The 27617-nt window shown below is 40.7% G+C and overlaps 1 protein-coding gene across 5 annotated transcripts in view; it reads right to left on the bottom strand.

The window, feature by feature from the left end:
• The window catches only part of CACNA1H (calcium voltage-gated channel subunit alpha1 H), a 417575-nt gene that overhangs the window by 145072 nt on the left and 244886 nt on the right, over window positions 1–27617 (bottom strand). For all 5 annotated transcript variants that reach the window (XM_077274375.1, XM_077274377.1, XM_077274373.1 and 2 more), the window contains exons 4-6: window positions 17907–18040; window positions 7016–7113; window positions 4782–4941 (exon numbers count right to left, since the gene is read on the bottom strand). In XM_077274375.1, coding sequence (XP_077130490.1) covers window positions 4782–4941; window positions 7016–7113; window positions 17907–18040 — 392 coding nt within the window. The remainder of the gene's footprint in view (window positions 1–4781; window positions 4942–7015; window positions 7114–17906; window positions 18041–27617) is intronic.

Below are 27617 nucleotides of genomic sequence, written 5' to 3' on the forward strand. Positions count from 1 at the left end.
CACTATTATATGATGCCAGACACAATAAAATACAGTAGACACCAGATGTCTTTATATTATAGACACTGTCTGGCAATGTTAAAAGGCTTACTAAACAATTATGTAGCCACTATATGGCAGTATTATACAGGGAAATGTTTAATAGTTTTATATAGTCAGTTTATAGCAAAATTATAATGGAAGTGTATGGCAGTACTTAGTCAGTGTATCGCAGTATCATAGGGTAGTTGTATGATAGTACTATGTAGGCCCAGTGTAGACGCATTATAATAGAAGTGTATGATAGTAATTAGTCACTATATGACAGTATTCTAAGGAAGTGTTTATTATACTATGTAGTTACTATATGGCAGTATTATAGGGAAGTCTGTTATTTTATGTAGTCACTATATGGCAGTATTATAGAGAAGTGTTTATTGTATTATATAGTCACTATATGGCAGTATTATAGGGAAGTGTTTATTGTATTATATAGTCACTATATGGCAGTATTATAGGGAAGTCTGTTATTTTATGTAGTCACTATATGGCAGTATTATAGGGAAGTGTTTATTGTATTATATAGTCACTATATGGCAGTATTATAGGGAAGTCTGTTATTTTATGCAGTCACTATATGGCAGCATTATAGGGAAGGCTATTATTCTATTATGTAGTCACTATATGGCAGCATTATAGGGAAGTGTTTATTCTATTATGTAGTCACTATATGGCAGTATTATAGGGAAGTCTGTTATTTTATGCAGTCACTATATGGCAGCATTATAGGGAAGGCTATTATTCTATTATGTAGCCACTATATGGCAGTATTATAGGGAAGTGTTTATTCTATTATGTAGTCACTATATGGCAGTATTATAGGGAAGTCTATTATTATATTATGTAGTCACAATATGGCAATATTATAGAGAAGTGTTTATTATACTATGTAGTCACTATATGGCAGTAGTATAGGGAATTGTAAAATAGTATGTAATGACTATAGGACAGTGTTCTAGGGAAGTGTATTATTCTATTATGTAGACATTTTATGCCACTTTTTTAGAGTACTGCACGATGGTATTTTGCAGTTTCTGTGTGTATTATGTAGCTCTGTATGGCAGGACTATATGAAAGTGTATTGTACGATTATGTATCCTTGTATGGCAGTATTATAGGGATGTGGATTATACTATTATGACCCAGTTTCCTGTATTATGCGGGTACATTACTATTTTTCAGTAGTATGGCAGGATTAATTTCCCATTTTAAGAGGTTGGCCACGGTCTCTGGTCAATGTGTATTTGTTGGCCTATTATCCACCCTGGTGTAGACTGAACCGATAACACGGGGATAGTGCAGAATGTCAGAGCGAAGCTCTGGAGCTGAAGCAGAACATTCTCTGATTTTTCAGGACCCCGATCTGCTGGGAATGAGATCATAGTAAAGCCGTATCAATGACACTTGATATGTCTGGCTCTTAGCACCCACTCCGGCCCTCCAAGTCCTTACATGTCCACTTTGCGTTTTTGTAGAGCAGCCATATAGGGTATGACAGCACCTCTTATTTCTGACCTTTAGGCCCGCTCTTACCCTACTGTCTTCTCCTTATCTGTGATTGTCCCATTGAGACACATGAAGGGGCCAGGAGGTACTAAGGTTGATAACGCTCATACAGAGGCGACACATAATCTCCTTAATGGCCTCTTCTGGGAGTCCTCCTCCTCCTCGTCGAGGATGGATTAACTTCTCCATGGCACTGGTGTAAGTGGATTAATGGTAAGGAATAATCTCAAGCAGACACTTCCTTTACTTTTTATGATGGGAGGTGAAAGTCGGCTAGTTATATACAATCATAAGCGCCGGCCAAAAAGCCTAACGTCAATGACATTTGTGGAAGGATTCTGCCTTCGGGAGGCTTATCCCTCTACAGAAGCCTATAGGGGTACACACATGACTATCGGCATGGATTCTGAGGTTTTATTAGGCTTCCCATAGCCATCGGTCACCCTTAAAGACCCTTCTCGGGGAGATAAAGGATTAGACAGGTAAAAGTCCACCTTGCTATAGTAGAGGATAGCCCACAATGTTATCACCTATCCGCAGGACAGATGATGACTGTACGATCAGTAAGGGCGTATCTGCTAGTGCTCATGTGTGACCACCACTCCACCCCCGGCGGGAGTGCGAATGTGTAACCTCCGTCACATGAGCATGGAGGAGGGCTCAGGACCCCTGTTATTGTACTCAGTAGGGGTCCTAGAAGTCCTGCCCTATGACCTGCACCGATGATAGAGGTGATTAATGTTGTTGGTGGGACAATGCCGTCAAAGCCGCCTGCATAAAAGGGTGATCCCAACACCAGACATCATAGGTGACAATGGGACTCTGATTTTTCTTCAGTTGCTGTGTATGTAGGTGTCACAGAGCTCCCCCAATCTACATCATCCTCCACAAGCCAACCACAGAGCATGGAGTCTCACGTAGTCCTCCCCATTTCTTACAAACCTTCTAAATATACACTCACCGGCCACTTTATTAGGTACACCATGCTAGTAACGGGTTGGACCCCCTTTTGCCTTCAGAACTGCCTCAATTCTTCGTGGCATAGATTCAACAAGGTGCTGGAAGCATTCCTCAGAGATTTTGGTCCATATTGACATGATGGCATCACACAGTTGCCGCAGATTTGTCGGCTGCACATCCCAAAGATGCTCCATACAAGGCAGGATGGATCCATGCTTTCATGTTGTTTACGCCAAATTCTGACCCTACCATCCGAATGTCGCAGCAGAAATCGAGACTCATCAGACCAAGCAACGTTTTTCCAATCTTCTACTGTCCAATTTCGATGAGCTTGTACAAATTGTAGCCTCAGTTTCCTGTTCTTAGCTGAAAGGAGTGGTACCCGGTGTGGTCTTCTGCTGCTGTAGCCCATCTGCCTCAAAGTTCGACGCACTGTGCGTTCAGAGATGCTCTTAGGCCTACCTTGGTTGTAACGGGTGGCGATTTGAGTCACTGTTGCCTTTCTATCAGCTCGAACCAGTCTGCCCATTCTCCTCTGACCTCTGGCATCAACAAGGCATTTCCGCCCACAGAACTGCCGCTCACTGGATTTTTTTTCTTTTTCGGACCATTCTCTGTAAACCCTAGAGATGGTTGTGCGTGAAAATCCCAGTAGATCAGCAGTTTCTGAAATACTCAGACCAGCCCTTCTGGCACCAACAACCATGCCACGTTCAAAGGCACTCAAATCACCTTTCTTCCCCATACTGATGCTCGGTTTGAACTGCAGGAGATTGTCTTGACCATGTCTACATGCCTAAATGCACTGAGTTGCCGCCATGTGATTGGCTGATTAGAAATTAAGTGTTAACAAGAAGTTGGACAGGTGTACCTAATAAAGTGGCCGGTGAGTGTACATGTCCTTTCTCATAAAACCTCATAAATCGTCCCCCACAACAAGGTAAAAGTGATTTGGGTGTACATACCGGGTCTATTTTATCCTGATTCTCATGCTCTGTAACTTGTCATTCACCCTTTTTTGGTAAGGTGATTCCTCTTCATCAGCATTCTTCCAGCACTATAGGTGCTAGAACTTATGCGTCTACCTTTAACTAAAAGCCTGCCTCTCTGTTCTGCCCATATGCAGTTTGACTGAAAGGAGAACAGAGACAAAGACCCACCCCCGCTTTGTATGGACAAAGACCCGCCCCCGCTTTGTAGAGACAAAGACCCGCCCCCGCTTTGTAGAGACAAAGACCCGCCCCCGCTTTGTAGAGACAAAGACCCGCCCCCGCTTTGTAGAGACAAAGACCCGCCCCCGCTTTGTATAGACAAAGACCCACCCCTGCTTTGTATAGACAAAGACCCCCGCTTTGTAGAGTCAATGTCCCGCCCCCGCTTTATATAGACAAAGACCCACCCCTGCTTTGTATAGACAAAGACCCCCCTCTTTGTATAAATAAAGACCCCCCGCTTTGTATAGACAAAGACTCACCCCCGCTTTTTATAGACAAAGACCCCCCTGCTTTGTATAGACAAAGACCCCCCTGCTTTGTATAGACAAAGACCCCCCTGCTTTGTATAGACAAAGAGCCACCTCAGCTTTGTATAGACAAAGACCCACCCCAGTTTTTTATAAAGACCTGCCACCCGCTTTGCATAGATAAAGACCCGCCCCTACTTTGCATATATAAAGACCCATCCCAGCTTTGTATAAAGACTCGCCCTGCTTTGTATAGATAAGACCCGCCCCCACTTTGTATAAACACCCGCCCCCACTTTTAGATAAAGACCCGCCCCCACTTTTTTAAAGACCCGCCCCCGCTTTGCATAGATAACAGCCACAGCCACTTTCTATAGATAAAAGCCTGCCCCCCGCTTTTTACATAAACCCACACCCACTTTGTATAAAGACCTGACCCCACTTAATATACATAAGGACCCGACCCCACTTGATATAGATAAACACCTGCCTCCATGTTCATACATCCTTCTTTTTACTCTTTTACTCCAAAATCTCGGTGACAACCACAATGGCCGCCCTTACTTCTCAGACAGGTCGTCACCCAGCTTTGCTCAATTCCAGAATTGAACATATTCTTACTTACAAAATAGTACGGGATTTATGACAGCAGACTCAGGCAGATTTGTCCTACCGGAGTTGGGTGAGCAGTAATGGCGGCCATATAAGCTGTCACCCATCTTTTCCAGGATCAGACCATAATTAATAAACCCCCAAAATGCAAGTTTTAAGAACGTGCGACCAATGCCGTGAAAATAAAGGTAACTTCACTTACATTGCAATATCTTGGTCAATGAAACACCGGTTTCGGAGTAAACCCGCCCAGAGCTGGACGCCGACAATCCCGAAGATGAAAAACACAAAGAAACACAAGAGGAGGACGTTGCCTAACATAGGCAGAGTATCTAACAGCAGGGTCACCAGTATTCTCATACCTGCAGAGAGACAAACACAAACAGATTTATTGCAACACATGTCAAGCCACGTCCCAAACGGAGGGGATTTTGCAGTGTCGGATGGGGGGTAGTAGGACCCCCATTCTTGTGATACTGGGGTCCCCCAATCTAACCAACATATTGTTACATATCCTATGGATGCCTATGGTCGGAATGACCCTTTAATATAGATTTACCCTTTCAACGCCTTTTGCTCTTGCTTTCGAATTGCTCTGAACCAGGAGGATCAGGATGAACAGAATAAAGGAATTTTCCATACAGACTTATAACTTGTGAAAACCCAATATTTTTTTTTAGCCCGGATCGAGCACCATGACGACCAAACAGAAAAAGCAGGAAAATAAATGAAAATAAATAGCAGCGTCCTTAATAAACCAAACACAAAATAAACAGTGTAAGCTGTTCTAAATCCGTACGCCCCCACAAATGCGACCGGCCACGATATGTTCCATTAATGGCCTGATACGATTAATATAACAGACACAGTTTGTCTATGTACAGAATAATAAAAAAAAAATAATAAAATAATGGTAGATTGGTCTACTGGGGTTTCAATTCTCATAAAAAAAAATAGCTGATCATTGAAAATCCCAGCGATCAGCTGCGGTAGCAAGTGTTTCATTTTCCTGCAGCTCCACCACAGGTGAGACTAAGTATTACATGGACACCGCTGGACATATACACTTGTCGGGTCCTCCAAAGAGAGAAACACACTTTTATAGCACAAGTCATGTATCATATTGGGTCCATTTAAAGGGACAGTACTATTACAGGTCTTTATTATTTCATTTATTACTAGAACATGGATGATTTCTCCCAAAACAGCGCCACACCGTCTACAGGTGATGTGTGGTATTGCAATTCTTTAATATTTTTTTCTCCCCTTCTTCCAAGAACCATAACCTTTTTTTTTTATTTTCCACTGACAAAGCTGTATGAGGGCTTGTTTTTTTGCCCGTTTGAATGGTAACCATTCATTTTACCATATAATGTACAGAAAAAAGGGAAAAAAAAAAAAAAGTGAAATTGTGAAAAAAAAAACATTCCGCCATTATCTTTTAGGTCCTCAGTCCCTGAGCTAGCTCCACACATCTGACATAGGAGGTGTTAATACATTATGTATCAGTTGTTTTTACAGATATTGACTCTTTCCCACCTGTAGGAGGCGCTGTTGTGACTACACTCTTATTATATTGTTAGCCAGCGACTATAGCACGTAATATAATGGCAGAATCTGCTTTGAATTTACAGTCTATTTCCTTCCCATATATTTACAGATGCCTTGCACATCTGGACATTTTTTAGGTACCGTCCTCCACAGATTTCCATCCTCCTACAGGTCTGTTCCTTTAATTAGTTTGGGAAGGGGAGGTGGAGATGTTAATCACTTTTCTAATGGCATTGATTAACTCTGCCATAAAGGAAATTCATATTAATCATTCTAAAAAAACCCTATATTTTAAAAGGAGCTGCAAAATCTATTATGTATGATTTCAGTAAACAAAATGTGTAATACCTTCGTTCACCTGCGGGGGCACTGCAGTCAAACAGAACACTTGCTGCTGGCTTCCAACACCGCTTAGAAATTAGACACTCTGTGACATGCTTATTGTTGGGAAACCGTTCTAAGAAGAGGACAAACCCTCTACCGTGATTATTCTAGAGCTGAGTATATGTGTAAGAAATACAAATTGCATAACAATTACCATAAATGAGTATATTTTTGTTCCTTTTCATAAATCGGTAGACCCTAAAGTGACTGTCCACCTTTAAATGCTATTTTAAAACATGGAGCGCGCCGCATACAGGTTTATTATTGGCTGGAATGTATATTCAGTCTGCAGTCAGCTCCTGAGCTCCCCCTTGTGGTGACTGCATACAGCTAGAAATTTATCTTTAAACTTTCTGTCTATGCAGAGGACTTGGAGCTCAGTATCAGAAAAAGGTGAAAAGGTGGAAATTCGCTTTGAATAAATCTGAATTCTGCAGTAATCCTCCTATCCAGTAACAACCTCTGACGCTTGTAGACTGCGATAAGTGACCTTGTACTTACTTGGGACTCTATTAATGGCTCTTAGTGGCCTTAAAACTCGGACAGTACGGATGGCAGACAGGCTGACGTTGTGTCCGTCCAGAGAGTATTCCATCATCCTAGGAGAAAGAGAGTGCAGGTCAACGGAGAGAGCACGGTGAACCCTATATATCGAAGAGGTCATACATGAGGTGTTGGCACCCCCATAATTAACCCTCTTCACAAATCATGATGACAGATGCCATAGAGCTTATTAATATCACATATGGCGAACGTCAACTAAAGTTATATCAGTCATAACAGAGCAAGAGTGGTTCCCCATAACAGTGACAGCAATAGAGCTCTCGTAACAGAGACAGATACAGCGCCTCCATAATAGAAAGCCAGTGTTTGTATAGTAGTGCCAGCTAGTGTCCACATAGTAGTGCTATCTAGTATCCACATAGTAGTGTCTGCCTCGGAGTCCACATAGTAGTGCCAGGCGCAGTGTCTGTATAGTAGTGCTAGCCAGTGTCCACATAGTAGTGCTATCTAGTATCCACATAGTAGTGTCTGCCTCGGAGTCCACATAGTAGGGCCAGGCGCAGTGTCTGTATAGTAGTCCCAGCCAGTGTCCACATAGTAGTGCTACAGTAGCTAATATCTACATAGTAGTGTCTGCCTCAGAGTCCACATAGTAGTGCCAGCCACAGTGTCTGTATAGTAGTGCCAGCTAGTGTCCACATAGTAGTGCTAGCTAGTATCCATATAGTAGTGTCTGCCTCAGAGTCCACATAGTAGTGCCAGTCACAGTGTCTGTATAGTAGTGCCAGCCAGTGTCCACATAGTGCTAGCTAGTATCCACATAGTAGTGTCTGCCTCAGAGTCCACATAGTAGTGCCAGTCAGAGTGTCTGTATAGTAGTGCCAGCTAGTGTCCACATAGTAGTGCTATCTAGTATCCATATAGTAGTGTCTACCTCAGAGTCCACACAATAGTGCCAGCCACAGTGTCTGTATAGTAGTGCCCGCTAGTGTCCACATAGTAGTGCCCGCTAGTGTCCACATAGTAATGTCTGCCTCAGAGTCCACATAATAGTGCCAGCCACAGTGTCTGTATAGTAGTGCCCGCTAGTGTCCACATAGTAGTGTCTACCACAGACTCCACATAGTAATGCCAGCCACAGAGTCTACATAGTAGTGTCAGCTAGTTTCTGTATACTAATGCCAATGAGTGTCCACATAGTAATGCCAGCCACAGTCTGTATAGTAGTGCCAGCTAGTGTCCACATAGTAGTGTCAGCTTGAGTCTGTATAGTAGTGCCAATGAGTGTCCACCTACAGCAGTAGTGTCTGCCACAGACTCCACATAGTAAAGCCAGCCACAGTGTCTGTATAGTAGTGCCAGCCAGTGTCCACATAGTAGTGTCAGCTAGTGTCCACAAAGTAGTGACAGCCATAGAGTCGATATAGTAGTGCCAAGAAAGTATCTCCATTACAATACACTGAGTGCTTCCATATCAGTGACTGCACTGTGCCGCATTATAGAGCTAGCCACGGTGCCCCCATAACAGTGAATGCCACACTGCCTCATAGCAAACTTTATAACAGTGACAGCCACAATGCCCCATCACATTGAGAACCCCAGCACCCCCAGAGTATTGCAAACCACAATGTCAAAAAGGCGAGTGTTGCCATAATAGAGCTAGTTACTGTGCCTTTATAACTGTGCCAGCCACAATGCCCCCATTAGTCAGTTTCGGTGACCCCATGATAGAGCCAGCCATTGGGCCCCCATGACATTGCCAGACACACTGCCCCCATGATGGAGCCAGCCACAGATCTCCTATAATAGAACAGAACACATGGCATCCATAACCGTGCCCATTACAGTGCCCTCTGGATATCATTATTTGGATCTCATGATTTCTGTATTCAGTATTGCAGTCATTAGATAATAGTTGTACTTCGCTATGGAATATGATGTTGCCAGAACAATTAGTGATAATCACAGTGATTGGCGCTCGGGTGGTGCGCACACAATGAGCGGTATTATTTCCCAATATATATCTGAATGGGCATTGTATTGATTTTCCGAGCCTTGTTCCATACATTGCAGCAATCAAGCTATTGTGGTTATTTTCTGCTTCGGCGGCTCGTCGTTCGCTGTCACCACTGATTGCCATTCTCCTTGCTCTTGTGGGGATGTGATTTTTTTTTCTCTTGGTATCCGTTTGTCCTCATTTCTGTTGATACGGGAAGAAGATTTCTCAGAAGACTTAAAAAAAACTTTGTTTCAAGCAGTGAACTACTTGTCAAGATACCATACGGTGTACAGGCCGTACGGAATATACTTAAAGGGAAACTGTCATGTATTAATGCTCAACTAGCAGGGGTAATTGTGTCTTCTACACTGCACCGACCCCTCAACAAAATTTGTAGACTGGGGTTGTACTAAAATAGGTAAACTTAGCGGGGAATCCCACTTAGTTACATATTTGATTTAGTTAGAAAAAGACACGTCCATCAAGTTTAACCGAGGAATTCACAATGACAAAGTAACAAGGCCATGGAGAGCATGAAAAGCCCCTCATCTCTAAGCTCTAAGTCAAAGTGGCCCCTATTGGATTCTGAGCCCAGGGATCAAATTCATAATGGCAGCGACAGGCAAAGTTATGAAGTGTTTAGGGACAGAACATACTGTAACCAATCAGGTCAAAGGAGTGATAACAGCTGCAATAGAGGAGCTGTGAAGTAGGCGGGAATAGAATACATTGTAACCAATCAGGTCAAAGGAGTGAAGACAGCTGCAATAGAGGAGCTGTGAAGCAGGTGGGGATAGAACACACTGTAACCAATCAGGTCAAGGGACTAACAGCTGCAGGAGAGGAGCTGTGAAGTAGGAGGGGACAGAACATACTGTAACCAATCAGGTCAAAGGAGTGATAACAGCTGCAATAGAGGAGCTGTGAAGTAGGCGGGAATAGAACACACTGTAACCAATCAGGTCAAAGGAGTGATAACACCTGCAATAGAGGAGCTGTGAAGTAGGCGGGAATAGAACACACTGTAACCAATCAGGTCAAAGGAGTGAAGACAGCTGCAATAGAGGAGCTGTGAAGTAGGTGGGGATAGAACACATAAATGAGGAGAAAAAGGAGTGTAACAGGTATAATAATATATACATTTTATTAAATATACAAAACAATCAAAAATAATATCAAGAAGAGTACAAAACAAATAAATAGAGGTGCATACGGATGATTCGGGAAACAGGTAACCACCGGTGTGCAATGCCAAAGGTGTAAGCCAGTCTGATAAAATCAGCTGGCTGGTAAAGAAAAAAGCCGCAAGCCGCCACCGTGCTTATAAGTCCAGTAAGATAATACAAAGTCTCTAATAATGCACACATATTAAGCAACGCTTACCGCTGGGATAGAAGGCAATGTAGCACACCGGGCTGGAACCAAGATGGAACGAGGAAACCCCGACGCGCGTTTCGCTTTTGGTATTACCGCTTTATCAAGGGGAAGTGTATTTGTAACTAATGAGGTCAAAGGAGTGAAGACCGCTGCAAGAGAGGAGCTGTGAAGTAGGAGGGGACAGAACATACTAACCAATCAGGTCAAAGGAGTGAAGACAACTGCAATAGAGGAGCTGTGAAGCAGGTGGGGATAGAACACACTGTAACCAATCAGGTCACAGGAGTGAAGACAGCTGCAATAGAGGAGCAGCGAAGTAGGTGGGGACAGAACATACTAACCAATCAGGTCAAAGGAGTGAAGACAGCTGCCATACAGGAGCTGTGAAGTAGGTGGGGATAGAACACACTGTAACCAATCAGGTCAAAGGAGAGATGACAGCTGCAATACAGGAGCTTTGAAGTAGGTGGGGATAGAACACACTGTAACCAATCAGGTCAAAGGAGTGAAGACAGCTGCAATACAGGAGCTTTGAAGTAGGTGGGGATAGAACACACTGTAGCCAATTAGGTCAAGGGACTAACAGCTGCAGGAGAGGAGCTGCGAAGTAGGACAAGTGAATGATGACAGTTGGAAGAGAGGAGCTGTGGAGCAGGAGGGAATAGATTACAAATGTAACCAATCAGATCAAGGAACTGATAAGAGCAGCAGGAGATGAGCTATAAGTAGGTGGGAATAGATCACACTGTAAGCTAATTAAAATTAATGCAAATAACCAGGTCCAGATGAATTACATCCTAGGGTACTGAAAGCGTTAACAGAGGAAATTGCTGAACCACTAGCCAGAATCTTTTTAAAATCCTGGAGAACAGGAGAACCCTCAGAAGACTGGAGAAGGACAAATGTTTTCCCTATCTTCAAAACAGGAAAGAAGACGGAGCCAGGAAATTACAGGCCAGTGAGCCTTACTTCTATACCAGGAAAGATATTTGAGCAAATTATTAAACAGCATGTATGTAAGTACTTGGCTAAGAATACAGTAATTAACCAAAGCCAGCATGGGTTTGTGGCAAACAAGGCATGCCAGATTAATCTAATTTCCTTCTATGATGGAATCACTGACTGGGTGAATCAGGGAAATGCAGTAGATACTGTATAATATATCTCGACTTCAGCAAAGCATTTGATAAAGCATCTCATACTATCCTTATTGAACAAATGACAAGGCTACTGTTACGTGGATTCATAACTGGCTCATTTATCATACTCAAAAAGTGGTGATAAATGGTTGCACATCCAATTGGAAAAGTTTTTCAAGTGGGGTACCACAAGGCTCTGTCCTGGCACTAGTGCTGTTCAACATTTTTAACAATAAAGGGAACTGAAGGTAAACTAATCAAATTTGCAGACGATGCAACGCTGGAGGGATAGCTAACACTAGAGAAGACTGAGAAATGATTCAGAAGGATGTAGATAAGCTCGAACAATGGGCAGAGATTAATAGAATGGTATTTAACAGGGAGACATGTAAGATTCTATATCTGGGCAAGAAAAATGAAAATTACATCTATAGACTGTGAGGAATAGAACTAAGCAACAGAACGTGTGAAAAAGACTTGGGTATAATAGATCACAGACTGCACATGAGTCAACAGTCTGATGCAACAGCAAAAAAGGCAAACAGTTCTAGGATGTATTGAGAGAAGCATAGAGTCTAGATCAAGTGAAGTAATTATCCCCCTCTACTCCTCCTTGGTCAGACCTGAACTGGAATACTGTGTCCACTTCTGGGCACCAAATTTTAAGAAAGCTATTGAAAAACTGGAGCAAGTACAGAGAGTAGCTACCAGGATGATGGTGAGTGGACTGCAAGGAACGGTTCTGGGAATGTTTAGCTTGCAAAAAAAGAAGGCTAAGAGGAGACTTAAAAGCTGTCTACAAATATCTGAAGGGCTTTCACAGTGTAGGGGAATCCTCATTCATTTCATTTGCACATGGAAACACGAGAAGCAATGGAATGAAACTGAAAGGGAGAAGATACACATTAGATATGAGAAAAAACTTTTTGACAGTGAGGGTGATTAATGAGTGGAACAGGCTGCCACGAGAGGTGGTGAGTTCTCCATCAATGGAAGTCTTCAAACAGAGGCTGGACAGACATCTGTCTGAGATGGTTAGCAGGGGGTTGGACACGATGACCCTGGAGGTCCCTTCCAACTCTAACATTCTAGGATTCTAAGTGGGTGGGAAAATAACAGAGTATCCAATGAGATGAGGGTGAAGATAACAGCAGGAACCTTGTGGGAACGCAGTGACCTGTCCATTGTTAGGTAGGAGGAAACGGCATAAAACAGAACAATTTCCAGGTAGAATTGAACCAAACAGGATTACAAGATGAACCAATGGCGGCCCAGCGTGTAGCTAGATGTCCGGTATCACCTCATTTGCAGCCTTTTTCCCAACACCTCTATGTTCATTATAATCAACTCATGAAAGCCAAGTGAATAGGCCAAAGAAAAGCGGCGCATTCATCACTCTGGTGTTGGCGGCTTATCAGAGTAATAGCTGCATTATTTCCAAGTCCACTTACTGCAGAAAACAAGCCACTTATTATGTTGACGTTCAAGCTGTTAAGATCTGCAATTACCCCACACTGCACTGGACCAGCTCCTCGCCCGCTTAGTAATTAGTAACTTGCTTCTCTGTTTAAGTACAGGATGGATGGTGAAGAGCGGGCACACAACGCCTCCACGGGCAACGCTTCAGTAAATGCAGAAAATATTTAGATCATCTGCACCTGTCATGGAGGCCGCTCACCCGAGAGCACAGATGAAACCGTCGATTGTAGCAAATTGTAGACTTTGGGGGAGTTTTGATTTATTTTTGCTGTTTTTTTTTGTAAATGGTAGTTTTTGTGCATTTCATGTGTATTTTTGTAAATCTTACTGCCTTTTTGTGTATTTTTGTGCATTGCACCGTGTGTACGTTTGAACATGTCTTCATACTTATGCACATTTTGTGGTGTATTAAGTATTTTTGTGTCCCTACTTTTTTTGCATTTTCTTGTGCAATTCTTTTGTTTCAATTGTGTATTTTATGTGTATCTTAATTATTCTTGTGAATTTTGGGTGCATCTTTTGGATATTATTTCAGAAATTTTGCACATTTTAAAATTTTTCACTGTATTTTGTATTTTTTAATACATTTTTTTGTGCATGTATATACATTTTATATACATTTTGTATGTACCTTTCCATATATTTTTGTACATTTTTGTGTATGTATATTATAATTGTGTATCTTATCTGTATTTTTATATGTTTTGGGGAGTTTTTGCACATTTTATAGTTAGTGTTTTTTTCTGTCGTGTATGTTGTTTTTATGTTTATATATATGTTCTTCTTCTGTCTTCCGTATTCCTTTATATTTTGTACATTTTGATGCATATTTGTGTCTTTATTATTTGCAGTATATATATACCGTATATACTCGAGTATAAGCCGACCCGAGTATAAGCCGACCCCCCTAATTTTGCCACAAAAGACTGGGAAAACTTAATGACTCGAGTATAAGCCTAGGGTGGGAAATGCAGCAGCTACCGGTAAATGTCAAAAGTAAAAATAGATACCAATAAAAGTAAAATGAATTGAGACATCAGTAGGTTAAGTGATTTTGAATATCCATATTGAATCAGGAGCCCCATATAATGCTCCGTAAAGTTTATGATGGCCCCATAAGATGCTCCATATTAAAATATGCACCGTGGGCAGCACGGTGGTGCCGTGGTTAGCACAGCAGCCTTGCAGCGCTGGAGTCCTGGGTTCTAATCCCACCTTGGACAACATCTGCAAAGAGTTTGTATGTTCTCTCCATGTATGTTTGCGTGGGTTTCCTCCGGGTTCTCCGGTTTCCTCCCACATTCCAAAGACATACTGATAGGGAATTTAGATTGTGAGCCCCATCGGGGACAGCGATGATAATGTGTGCAAACTGTAAAGCGCTGCGTAATATGTTAGCGCTATATAAAAATAAAGATTATTATTAATATGCCCCATATAATCCTGCATAAAGGTTAATAATGGCCCCATAAGATGCTCCATAGACACATTTGCCCCATATAATGCTGCACAAACCTTGATTATGGCCCCATAAGATGCTCCATAAAGATATTTGCTCCATATAGTGCTGCACAAACGTTATGGCCCCATAAGATATTCCATACAGACATTTGCCCCATATAATGCTGCACAAAAGTTGATTATGACCCCATAAGATGCTCCATACAGACACTTGCCCCATATAGTGCTGCACAAACGCTGATTATGGCCCCATACAGACACTTGCCCCATATAGTGCTGCACAAACGTTATGGCCCCATAAGATGCTCCATACAGACACTTGCCCCATTTGCTGTTGCTGCGATAAAAAAAAAAAAATCACATACTCGCCTCTCCGTCGCTCAGGCCCCCGGCACTTTCAATATTCACCTGACGTCGTTCCGGCGCCGCTCCATCTTCAGCATCTTCTGCACTGACGTTCAGGCAGAGGGCGCGCACTAACCACGTCATCGTGCCCTCTGACCTGAGCGTCACTGCAGAAGACGCTGAAGATGGAGCGGCGCCCAGGACGAGGAAAGGTGAATATCGTGCTGCGCTGTGCTCCCCTCCCCGTTATACTCACCTACTCCTGGCGCTGTGCAGGCCCTGGTTCCCCAGCTTCTTCCTGTACTGAGCGGTCACCGTTACCGCTCATTACAGTAATGTATATGCGGCACCACCCCTATGGAAGGTAGAGCCGCATATTCATTACTGTAATGAGCGGTACCATGTGACCGCTCAGTACAGGAAGAAGCTGGGGCGCCGGGGAGCCAGGGACCTGCAGGGACCGTGCCAGGAGCAGGTGAGTATAATTAGACAGCCCCCGCTCCCCCTCCCCTGCCGACCCCTGGGTATGACTCGAGTATAAGCTGAGAGGGGGACTTTCAGCCCCAAAAAATGGGCTGAAAATCTCGGCTTATACTCGAGTATATACGGTATATATATGTTATAATCATGCATCTTGTGTGCATTTTTGTAGATTTTTGGGGGGAGTTTTTTCACATTTTATAGCTTGTGTTTGTCTATTGTGTATGTTGTTTTTATATACTTCTTCTACATGCATATACATTTTTTTGTACCTTTCCATACGTCTTTATATGTTGTACATTTTTGTGTATATTTTTGTCTTTATTATATGCATTTTTTATATTTCTTTTTACGTTGTGTATCAGTATGTCTATTCTTGCACATTTTTATGCTTTTTTGTTTTTCACTTGTATACAAAAGTCATATTTTTATGTGTTTTATGTGCATTTTTGCATATTTTTTACTTTTCTATATTATTTTTTGTGAATTGTTTTTTATTGCATATTTACGTGTTCTTGTCTTCTATTTTTTCAATCTTTTTTTTTTTCTCTCACTGTGTGTGGTATTTTTACATAACCGAATGGCAGCTCGGTAATAAACAACTCCCCCAGTCAGTTCACTACTCTCTCTGCCTTTCTCACTGGCACAGACATCGTGTCCTCTTATGGCAATCAGAATGTTCTCTGGAATTTACAGTCGGAATTAAGAAGACAGAAAAACACAACAGACTTTACAGGACGGTGACTAAGCGGCTGCGGGGCCGTATCACATACAAATGCCTAAGACCACAAATTAGTGCACTCTACTAGACCTTTCATTGGCTGTAACGTATGCGTGACCGCAGAGGGCGCCGATGCCAGACATCAGACCTGGCTAAATATCACAGGGTAATGCAGCCAATATTGCTGCTGCAACACTCTACACTATATAGTGAACATAGAGAAGTGGATCTTACAACTCGAAGTCTCCAGCAGTCCAACTTCTAAAACACAATGCAGCAATCACAAATCACAACCAGAAAATGATATAATGGATCTGTGTTGTTCATATAGGGTTCACATAGGGAGCAGTATTATAGTAGTTATATTCATGTACATAGGGGGCAGTATTATAGTAGTTATATTCTTGTACATAGGGGCAGTATTATAGTAGTTATATTCTTGTACATAGGGGCAGTATTATAGTAGTTATATTCTTGTACATAGGGGCAGTATTATAGTAGTTATATTCTTGTACATAGGAGCAGTATTATAGTAGTTATATTCTTGTACATAGGGGCAGTATTATAGTAGTTATATTCTTGTACATAGGGGCAGTATTATAGTAGTTATATTCTTGTACATAGGGACAGTATTATAGTAGTTATATTCTTGTACATAGGAGCAGTATTATAGTAGTTATATTCTTGTACATAGGAGCAATATTATAGTAGTTATATTCTTGTACATAAGGGCAGTATTATAGTAGTTATATTCTTGTACACAGGAGCAGTATTATAGTAGTTATATTCTTGTACATAGGGGCAGTATTATAGTAGTTATATTCTTGTACATAAGGGCAGTATTATAGTAGTTATATTCTTGTACATAGGGACAGTATTATAGTAGTTATATTCTTGTACATAGGAGCAGTATTATAGTAGTTATATTCTTGTACATAGGGGCAGTATTATAGTAGTTATATTCTTGTACATAGGGGCAGTATTATAGTAGTTATATTCTTGTACATAGGGACAGTATTATAGTAGTTATATTCTTGTACATAGGAGCAGTATTATAGTAGTTATATTCTTGTACATAGGGGCAGTATTATAGTAGTTATATTCTTGTACAGAGGGGCAGTATTATAGTAGTTATATTCTTGTACATAGGGACAGTATTATAGTAGGTATATTCTTGTACATAGGAGCAGTATTATAGTAGTTATATTCTTGTACATAGGGGCAGTATTATAGTAGTTATATTCTTGTACACAGGAGCAGTATTATAGTAGTTATATTCTTGTACATAGGGGCAGTATTATAGTAGTTATATTCTTGTACATAGGGGGCAGTATTATAGTAGTTATATTCTTGTACATAGGGGCAGTATTATAGTAGTTATATTCTTGTACATAGGGCAGTATTATAGTAGTTATATTCTTGTACATAGGGCAGTATTATAGTAGTTATATTCTTGTACATAGGGGCAGTATTATAGTAGTTATATTCCTGTACATAGAATTAAAGCAACACCAGCATTTTTCAAGTGTGTGGACTTTTTATTGATTTCCTCAGCAGGTCTAACTCCTTAATTTGGTTGTATGAGAAAGTATAGCTGCTTTCTTATAGAAACAGCTATTTTTGTCTATGGACTTGTCTGATATTGCACCTTGGTCTCAGTTATGTGAATGGAGAGGAGCTATAATATCGCACACATGAAGAGGAATGTTGCTGCTTCTGAAAAAAAGCAGTCATTTTTTGTAGTCTCATACCACTGCTATAATCATCCGGTTAATGAGATACCCAATGAGTGTGGTTACTTTTAGACCCCTTTCCCAATACCTAGGCGATATCTACATCACAGCAGTAGAGGAGCTGATATCCCTCCAGACATCATTTACTACTCACCCAGCCATGACGATAAAAAAATCCAGTCTGTTCCACGTGTCTCCCAGGTAGCACTTCTGCCCAAAGATGCCCAATGCTATCATCTTAATGACCATTTCCACCGCAAAGAAAGCGAAGATGAAGCCATCAAATGCCTGGGGCGGAAGAGAAAGACAAATCCATATTACCATTGATTCAATTTACTTCTAGAAGACCAAGTTGTGTTATTTCCTATGAGACGGATACACCAGCACGGCCCAGTGCACCCATAACACCGCAGGCAGATGACAATTAGGAGCAGATTGCATGTCGGGCCTGTGTGCGGCTCCTCTCTGCTGGTGGTGGTCGGCGAACATGAATGAGAATGGGGCCACGGCACACAAGATTTGGACATAGAAGTTGAGGCGCCTTTTAACTTCCTTGTAGTAACAGCTAAGTAACCAGTAAGGTGTCATATACATTCCCTAGTGATCCGAGACTCCAAAAATATGTGACCATTCATTGATTCTTTTGCTTCCACTCTTTTCTTCCTTCCTTTTCTCCCTTTCTCTTCCTTCCATCTACTCTCTCTTTCTTCCTCCTTTTTTCCCCTTTTCCATTCCTTGTTTCCATTTTTTCCCTTTCTTTCATTATTTTCCCTTGCTTCCCACTTCTTTCATTTTATTACATCCTTTCCCCTTCCTTTTTTACCATTTCTTCCCCCTTCCTTCCTTTTTCTCTTCCATGCTTTCTCTCTGTTCTTACCTTTTTCTTTCCCACATTTTATTTCACTGTTCCTGTACCCTTCCTTCCTTTTTCATTCCTTTCCTCTTCTTCTTTCCTTTCTTGTTTTCTTCCACTTCCTTTTTTGTTCCTTTCCCTAGCTCTCCATTCTTGCTTCTTTCTCCTTTATTTTTTGTTTCTTTCCCCTTGCTTCCTATTTTGCTTCTTTTCCCTCCCTTCCTTTCTTCCTTCTTTCATTCCTTCCTTTCTTTTCCATTCTTTATTTTTCTGCTCCTTTACCATTCCTTTCTTTTTCTTTCCTTTCCTATTTTTCCCTTCTTTCCTTTTTTGTTTCTTTATCCTTCCCTACTTCCTTGTTTCTTTCCCATTCCTTCCTTGTTTCCTTCCTGTCCTCATTCCTCCCTTTCTTGATTCCTTCCTTCCTTTTCCATTCTTTAATTTTCTGTTCCTTTAACTTTCCTTTCTTTTTCGTTTCCTTCCTTTCTTGATTCTTTCTCCTCCCACCCTGTTCTTTTTCCTTCCTTCCTTTTCCCCTTCCCTAATTTCTAGTTTATTTCCTCTTCCTTCCTGTTCCCCTTCCTTTCACTTTCTTTCCTTTCTTCGTTCCTTTTCTCAGCTTTTTTTTGTTCTTTCCTTTCTTGCCTAGTTGACTGTTCATCCTACATTGATTTTTCCTACACTTTATAGAATTGTCTGTTTTTCACCGGTGCTCGTTACGTTTCCGCCAGTTCCACTTTCTGATCGACTTTCTTGCTAGAGAGACTCTTGTAGTAATACAGTGTTTCCTTGCACTGCCGCCGGCTCGAGGTGACATTATTAGTGACTCATCCTGGATATGGGGATCGCCACAATCCTGGAGTAGAGACACAGACTGGATAATCATTCTATATATCTACAAGACCATAGAAAATCCTCCCCGCCCACGAGGTGCCACATTCATAGTATAAACCTCAGAGCTGTATACATCATAGGGGCCTGCACCCATAAACCAAAAGATTAGGTGCTGTCCTGCCTTAACCACTCACAAAATTACATTGCTGAGGTTTCAGAATGATCTGACCCTTTGGCACTGCTTAGAGATTTCTGCGCCAAGAGCCATTGGTTGGAATGGAATTTTACTTAGAATATTCTGCTTTAGCAAGAGGAATCTCTGAGCAGTGACAAAGTGTTTGATCCCTTCATAGAGCCCTGTAATAATGGAAATTTATGGTGGTCCCAGGTCACACACTTTACATATGTCATGTATAGAAATATTAAACCATTTGGCACTACGCAGAAATTTTTCTTACTGGAAATCTGACATAAAATGTTAAATTAGGGAGCCTTTCAATAATTAAAAAAAAACTTATTTTAGAATATACAGTATTGTGCTGAATTAATTATAAGTAGAGATATCTGTGCCGTGCCAAAGGGCATGATCTCTTTATAAAGTCCTATATACAAGTAAGAAGATGGCAGGGATAAAGTGTATGATTTGGATCTTATACTCATTTCCAAAAGGAAAGTGATCAGATCCTTTGGCACCGCTCAGAGATTTCTGTTACTCAAAGATCAACACAACACTCTGAGCAATGTGTCATTTAGAGCAATGGCTCTTAGCCCAGAAAACTCTAAGTAGTGCCAAAAGGTCTGATTTTTCAACAGAGATCTATAATTATGGAAATCATATTCACACTTGCGTCTAGAACTCCGTACAGTTCAGAACCTTTGGCACCACACAGAATCAAGCATGAAGACTCCTTTGCTTAAAATATAATGTCAGATTTTTGGTAAGAGAAACCTAAGAGCAGTGCAGAATGGTCTGATCTCTTTTTAGACTTTGAAGACGACATTGGTATTTTTACCAGCTCTTAGGACTTTTTAGAGAGTTTAGACCCTTTGGTACAAGCTTAGGGATTTCTGAGATAACATTGATAAATCTGAAGTCACCTTTATCTCAGAATATGTATGATCTGGAACTGCCACTAATTTAAAGAATTAAGGAGATTGTAGAGCGATCGAAACCCTTTGGCACTGCTCGGAGAAATTTTAATTTAAGATTAGTTGATTGGCTTATAATTTTATGTCATATTTCCAGTAAAAGGAAATCGCTGAAAAGTTCCAAAAAGTCTGATACACACGTGAAGATCACTTCATTCACCAGTAAAAGAAATCTCTGAGCAGTATCAAAGGGTCTGATGTCCCTAGAGTGTGACAATGACACTGTAGAAGCGATTGATTTTTCACCACTGCTAATTTCCAAAATGATAGAGCTGTGAAGATAGATCAGACCCTTTGGCACTGCTTAGAGATTTCAGACTTTTAGTTTTTTTTATCTAAAGGCCTTTTCTCTAATCATTTTAGGTAATATTTCCAGTAAAAGAAATCTCTGAGCAGTGCCAAAGGGTTTGATGTCTCCATAGACACATGTGAAAGATAATACTGAGGAAGTTTTTGATCTAAGACCATCACTAATTTCAAATTTTTTTTTTCTTACCCTTTAGCACTGCTCGGCATTTCTTTTCTTCTTTTTTTTTACTAGAAAGTTAAGACAAATTGATCTGAATGTCCCTTTGCTTAGAATTTGATGTCAGTTTTCCAGTAAAAAAAACCCTCTAAGTAGTGCCAAAGGGTCTGATTTTCAGAATGAATGGGGTTCTATAAAAATAATTAGACCCTTTGGTGCCGTACTGAGATTTCAAAGCTAAGATTCATTGATAAGAATTTTTAAAAGGTAGAAACCTCTGGGTCATGCCAAAGGGGCTTATGCTTTTTGCAGATGCGATTGTCTCAGATCACCTGTGTCTATGAAGATCATTTTAAGTGGATTTCCCCTTTAATCCCGGAAGGATGACATGATCACTATACGCAGTGATACATGGTAGCACTGCACGCCGTAGCGCGGTATCTCAGGTCGGCGGCCTCGTGCAGCACAATAACAATATTTCCGTGTTTTATTCGCCATGATTACCGCTGTCTGCGTGAACTTTCAATCCTTCTTGAAAGCAGCTGCCAAAAAACACGCTGTGATGTGAACTGTCGAGGCGGCTGCCAGGAGTCCCGGCTCCCTTTGTCCTACGCTTTTTTTTTCAGAAATGGAATATATTTAGCCCGGTCGTGCCGCATGACGACAGCCGGCGAAAATGTGAACATGCTAACCAGCGAGCGCAGAGCAGCACAATGACAATTTAATTGGCCCTGTAATACCAGTCTCTATAGACCAGAGGACAAACGACTGGTTTATAGATTTACTGTAGAGATGTAGCAGAGCTGAGTTTGTCATACACAGCAGAGTTGAGATCACTCGATGTAGCGGATCGACAGAGTTGGAATTTTTCAAATACAGCAGAGCTGAGATTGTTAGAAGTATCAGAGATCGGGTTTTTAGAGTAGCAGAGAAGAGTTTGTCAGACAGAGCAGTGACGTAGCATTCGGAGGCCAAAGAGGTGGTTGCTCACATTTTTTGCGTACTAGGTGTTACTAGTTCAGCAGATGAGATGAGTTTGACATTGGCTGCTGCACTCTGCATAGGCTCTCAGTGTGATGAAGTGAGCTTTGTCGTCTTGGTCGCCCTCCATGCAGAGCGCAGCAGCCAATGACAAGCTCATCTCAAATGCTGAGTCCTGTAAAGGAATGGGTGGAAATCATCCCATAAAAAAGAAAAGGCAGTGATGCCTAAAATTCTACGCCCCAATAAAATTTGAGCGAACGCACTTTTCGTCCCCCTAATACCATACCACTGCTGTAGCCAAGAAACTCTGCTCTGCTACTCTAGCCATCCAGTCTCTACTGTATTTGACTGCTGCTCTCCGCACAGACTGAGATGATAGAGGCTAAATGACTCATGTGCAAGGCACCGTGCTCCCCAGCAGCTCTCTGCCTCTTCTTTCACTTGTAATTTTGTGATAGAAAAGATGGAGACCTGCTGGGAGAGCTGTCCTAAATAAAAAAAAAGTGTCTGCTGTAAAAAGAAACATTAACATTATAATAAATGTTATTTTTTGCACATTTTTTTCCATTCTTTAACCGGTATTAGGGCTAGGGTTAGTGTTAGGGTTATGGGTATTAGGGCTAGGTATAGGGTTAGGGTAACTATTAGGGCAAGGTTTAGTGTTAGAGCTATGATTAGTGTTAAGGCTAAGGTAAGTATTAGGGTTAGGGTAAGTTTTAGGGTTAGAGTAAGTATTAGGGCTAGGTTTAGTGTTAGAGCTAGGGTAAGTATTAGGGCTAGGGTTAGTGTTAGGGCTAGGGTAAGTATTAGGGCTAGGTTTAGTGTTAGAGCTATGATTAGTGTTAGGGCTAAGGTAAGTATTAGGGTAATTTTAGGGTTAGAGTAAGTATTAGGGCTAGGTTTAGTGCTACGGCCAGGGAAAGTATTAGAGCTAGGTTTAGTGTTAGACCTAGAGTAAGTGTTAGGGCTAGGATTAGTGTTAGGGCTAAGGTAAGTATTAGGGTTAGGGTAAGTATTAAGGCTAGGTTTAGTGTTAGGGCTAGGGTAAGTATTAGGGCTAGGTTTAGTGTTAGGGCTAGGGTATTAGGGCTAGGTTTAGTGTTAGAGCTAGGGTAAGTATTAGGGCTAGGGTTAGTGTTAGGGCTATGACTAGTTTTAGGGCTAAGGTAAGTATTAGGGTAAGTTTTAGGGTTAGAGTAAGTATTAGGGCTAGGTTTAGTGTTAGAGCTAGGGTAAGCATTAGGGCTAGGGTTAGTGTTAGGGCTATACGATTAGTCTTAGGGTTAATGTTAAAGTATTATGGCCAGAGTTAGGGTAAGTTTTAGGGTTAGATTAAGTATTAGGGCTAGGTTTAGTGTTAGGGCTAGGGTAAGTATTAGGGCTAGGTTTAGTGTTAGAGCTAGGGTAAGTATTAGGGCTAGGGTTAGGGCTAGGATTAGTGTTAGGGCTTAGGTAAGTATTAGGGCTAGGGCTAGGGTAAGCATTAGGGCTAGAGTTAGTGTTAGGGCTATGGTAAGTATTAGGGCTAGGTTTAGTGTTAGAGCTAGAGAAAGTATTAGGGCTAGGGTTAGTGTTAGGGCTAGGATTATTTTTAGTGCTAAGGTAAGTATTAGGGTTAGGGTAAGCCTTAGGGTTAGCGTAAGTATTAGGGCTAGGGTTAGGGCTAGGCTAGGGCTGGTGTTAGGGCTAGAATTAGTATTAAGGCTAGGGTTGGTGTTAGGGCTAGAATTAGTATTAGGGCTAAGATAAATATTACGGCTAGGGATAGGGTTAGGGTAAGTATTAGGGTAAGGGTTAGGGTAAGTATTAGGATTAGTTTTAGTGTTATGGCTAGGGTAAGTATTAGGGTTAGTGTTAGGGTTAGTATTAGGGCTAGGGTTAGTGTTTGGGCTAAGATAAGTATTAAGGCTAGGATTAGTGTTAGGGTTAATGTTAATGATAGAGTTAGGCTGCCATCACACTAGCAGTATTTGGTCAGTATTTTACAGCAGTATTTGTAAGCCAAAACCAGGAGTGGAACAATTAGAGGAAAAGTATAATAGAAACATATGCACCACTTCTGCATTTATCACACACTCCTGGTTTTGGCTTACAAATACTGATGTAAAATACTGACCAAATACTGCTAGTGTGACGGCAGCCTTAGAGATAGGTTTATTGTTAGGGCTAGTGTTGAGGATGTGGTTAGTACTAGGGCCAGGGCTAGTGTTAGAACTATGGTTAGTGCTAAAGCCAGTATAAGAGCTAGGGTTAGCATTAGGTCTAGGTTTCATATTAGGGCTAGGGTAAGTAATAGAACTAGGGTTAGTCTTAGGACTAGGATTAATGTTAGTGTTAGAACTATGGTTAGTGCTAGAGCCAGTATAGGAGCTAGGGTTAGGGTTAGCACTAGGGCTAAGGTTAGTGTAAAGATCAGTACCATACCAGATCAGTGTAGGTGTGCTGTGACTACCAGGTACAGTGGAGCTAAGTATACAAATGCAGCAGAACTAGGATGGTTTGATGTAGCAGAGATAAGATGGTTAGGTAAAGACAGATGTGGAATAATCAAATAAAATTGCTGATTATGATCACATTAGCAGAATTTGGATTGTCATATGCAGCAGAACTGAGTTTGTGACGTGCAACAGAGCAAATAACACATTCGGCTCTGCTATATCTGTACATTAGCTCAGTCATGACAGACAGGAACAGTAGGCTACAGTGACCTTGTGTTACAAAAAAATAACCCAAATTAGTGTGAGGGGGACGGTACATGCTGCGCTGTCTAATTACTACACAATGCACCCCCGTAATTTGCTGTCAGAGCTGCTCTCAGCCCAACACAGTTACACACAAGGGTACAGCATGATTGATAAGAGCGGCGATGGAAAAAAGGGGCGATCACATTTGGATTAGAATGTCCTAACCACAGCCCGCTGCGTACAATTTTTTTTACGTTTTAGCTTTTGCCACCCCTTCTTCCAAGATCCACAACTTAGAAAAAGCTAAATAATTTATATATATATATATATATATATATATATATATATATATATATATATATATATAAATTAAAGAAAATTGGCTTGAGAAAGGCAGAGAAATCTGCCGAAACGTTGCTGCTCATGGATGAATAAAGCCATGGTTTTTCAATTTGATTTTTGGAGTGCTGCCTGTTTTTTTTATGATTATATATATATATATATATATATATATATATATATATATATATATATATATATATATATATATATATATATATATACAGTGGGGCAAAAAAGTATTTAGTCAGTCAGCAATAGTGCAAGTTCCACCACTTAAAGAGATGAGAGGCGTCTGTAATTTACATCATAGGTAGACCTCAACTATGGGAGACAAACTGAGAAAAAAAAATCCAGAAAATCACATTGTCTGTTTTTTGATCATTTTATTTGCATTTTATGGTGGAAAATAAGTATTTGGTCAGAAACAAACAATCAAGATTTCTGGCTCTCACAGACCTGTAACTTCTTCTTTAAGAGTCTCCTCTTTCCTCCACTCATTACCTGTAGTAATGGCGCCTGTTTAAACTTGTTATCAGTATAAAAAGACACCTGTGCACACCCTCAAACAGTCTGACTCCAAACTCCACTATGGTGAAGACCAAAGAGCTGTCAAAGGACACCAGAAACAAAATTGTAGCCCTGCACCCGGCTGGGAAGACTGAATCTGCAATAGCCAACCAGCTTGGAGTGAAGAAATCAACAGTGGGAGCAATAATTAGAAAATGGAAGACATACAAGACCACTGATAATCTCCCTCGATCTGGGGCTCCACGCAAAATCCCACCCCGTGGGGTCAGAATGATCACAAGAACGGTGAGCAAAAATCCCAGAACCACGCGGGGGAACCTAGTGAATGAACTGCAGAGAGCTGGGACCAATGTAACAAGGCCTACCATAAGTAACACACTACGCCACCATGGACTCAGATCCTGCAGTGCCAGACGTGTCCCACTGCTTAAGCCAGTACATGTCCGGGCCCGTCTGAAGTTTGCTAGAGAGCATTTGGATGATCCAGAGGAGTTTTGGGAGAATGTCCTATGGTCTGATGAAACCAAACTGGAACTGTTTGGTAGAAACACAACTTGTCGTGTTTGGAGGAAAAAGAATACTGAGTTGCATCCATCAAACACCATACCTACTGTAAAGCATGGTGGTGGAAACATCATGCTTTGGGGCTGTTTCTCTGCAAAGGGGCCAAGACGACTGATCCGGGTACATGAAAGAATTAATGGGGCCATGTATCGTGAGATTTTGAGTGCAAACCTCCTTCCATCAGCAAGGGCATTGAAGATGAAACGTGGCTGGGTCTTTCAACATGACAATGATCCAAAGCACACCGCCAGGGCAACGAAGGAGTGGCTTCGTAAGAAGCATTTCAAGGTCCTGGAGTGGCCTAGCCAGTCTCCAGATCTCAACCCTATAGAAAACCTCTGGAGGGAGTTGAAAGTCCATGTTGCCAAGCGAAAAGCCAAAAACATAATTGCTCTAGAGGAGATCTGCATGGAGGAATGGGCCAACATACCAACAACAGTGTGTGGCAACCTTGTGAAGACTTACAGAAAACGTTTGACCTCTGTCATTGCCAACAAAGGATAGATTACAAAGTATTGAGATGAAACTTTGTTTCTGACCAAATACTTATTTTCCACCATAAAATGCAAATAAAATGATAAAAAAAACACACAATGTGATTTTCTGGATTTTTTTTTCTCAGTTTGTCTCCCATAGTTGAGGTCTACCTATGATGTAAATTACAGACGCCTCTCATCTTTTTAAGTGGTGGAACTTGCACTATTGCTGACTGACTAAATACTTTTTTGCCCCACTGTATATACAATTTTAACAGGGAAAAAGGGTAATCTGAATTTTTTGCATTTTCTGTAATATCTTATCAATATAATATCTAACATAATGATATATACAATAAAAAAAGGATATGAATAAAAAAGCAAACAATATAAAATAGTTAAAAATCTGCTACAATAAAAATAGATATTCATAAAAAATGTTTTAAAAAATGTAAAAATATAATAGCAATTAATATTGATAAACAAAAATAAAATGACAGATGCAAATATATATATATATATATATATTTATATATATATATATATATATATATATATATAAAACATAGCACAAAAAATATATTTTTACATCCTATGAATAAAAAACAAATAAACAATATACAATATTTTAAAATAAAATAAAAATCGATATTAATAAAAAAGTTAAAAAAAGACAAATATAAAAATATAATACAATAAAAATTAATATTAATTAAAAATGGAAATAAAAATGAATATGAATAAGAAAATAATAAATAGATTAAAAAAAATGAAAATATATCACAAAAACAATTATTATTTTTTTCATCCCCTTAGGGAAAATGAACCTGTGATTGTTTAATTGCAAGAATATTGCAGTATATAGTGAAAATGAGGGTAGCCGAAGAAGCCCTGCCAGTTCCGGCACCCACTGTGCATGGCGTGGGATGGGGGTCCACATAATGGACCGTCTGCACAGCTTCGGTCTTTATCTGACATCATGTGA

The sequence above is a fragment of the Ranitomeya variabilis genome, chromosome 7 (assembly GCF_051348905.1).
Source record: "Ranitomeya variabilis isolate aRanVar5 chromosome 7, aRanVar5.hap1, whole genome shotgun sequence".
NCBI classification, from domain to species: Eukaryota; Metazoa; Chordata; class Amphibia; order Anura; family Dendrobatidae; genus Ranitomeya; species Ranitomeya variabilis.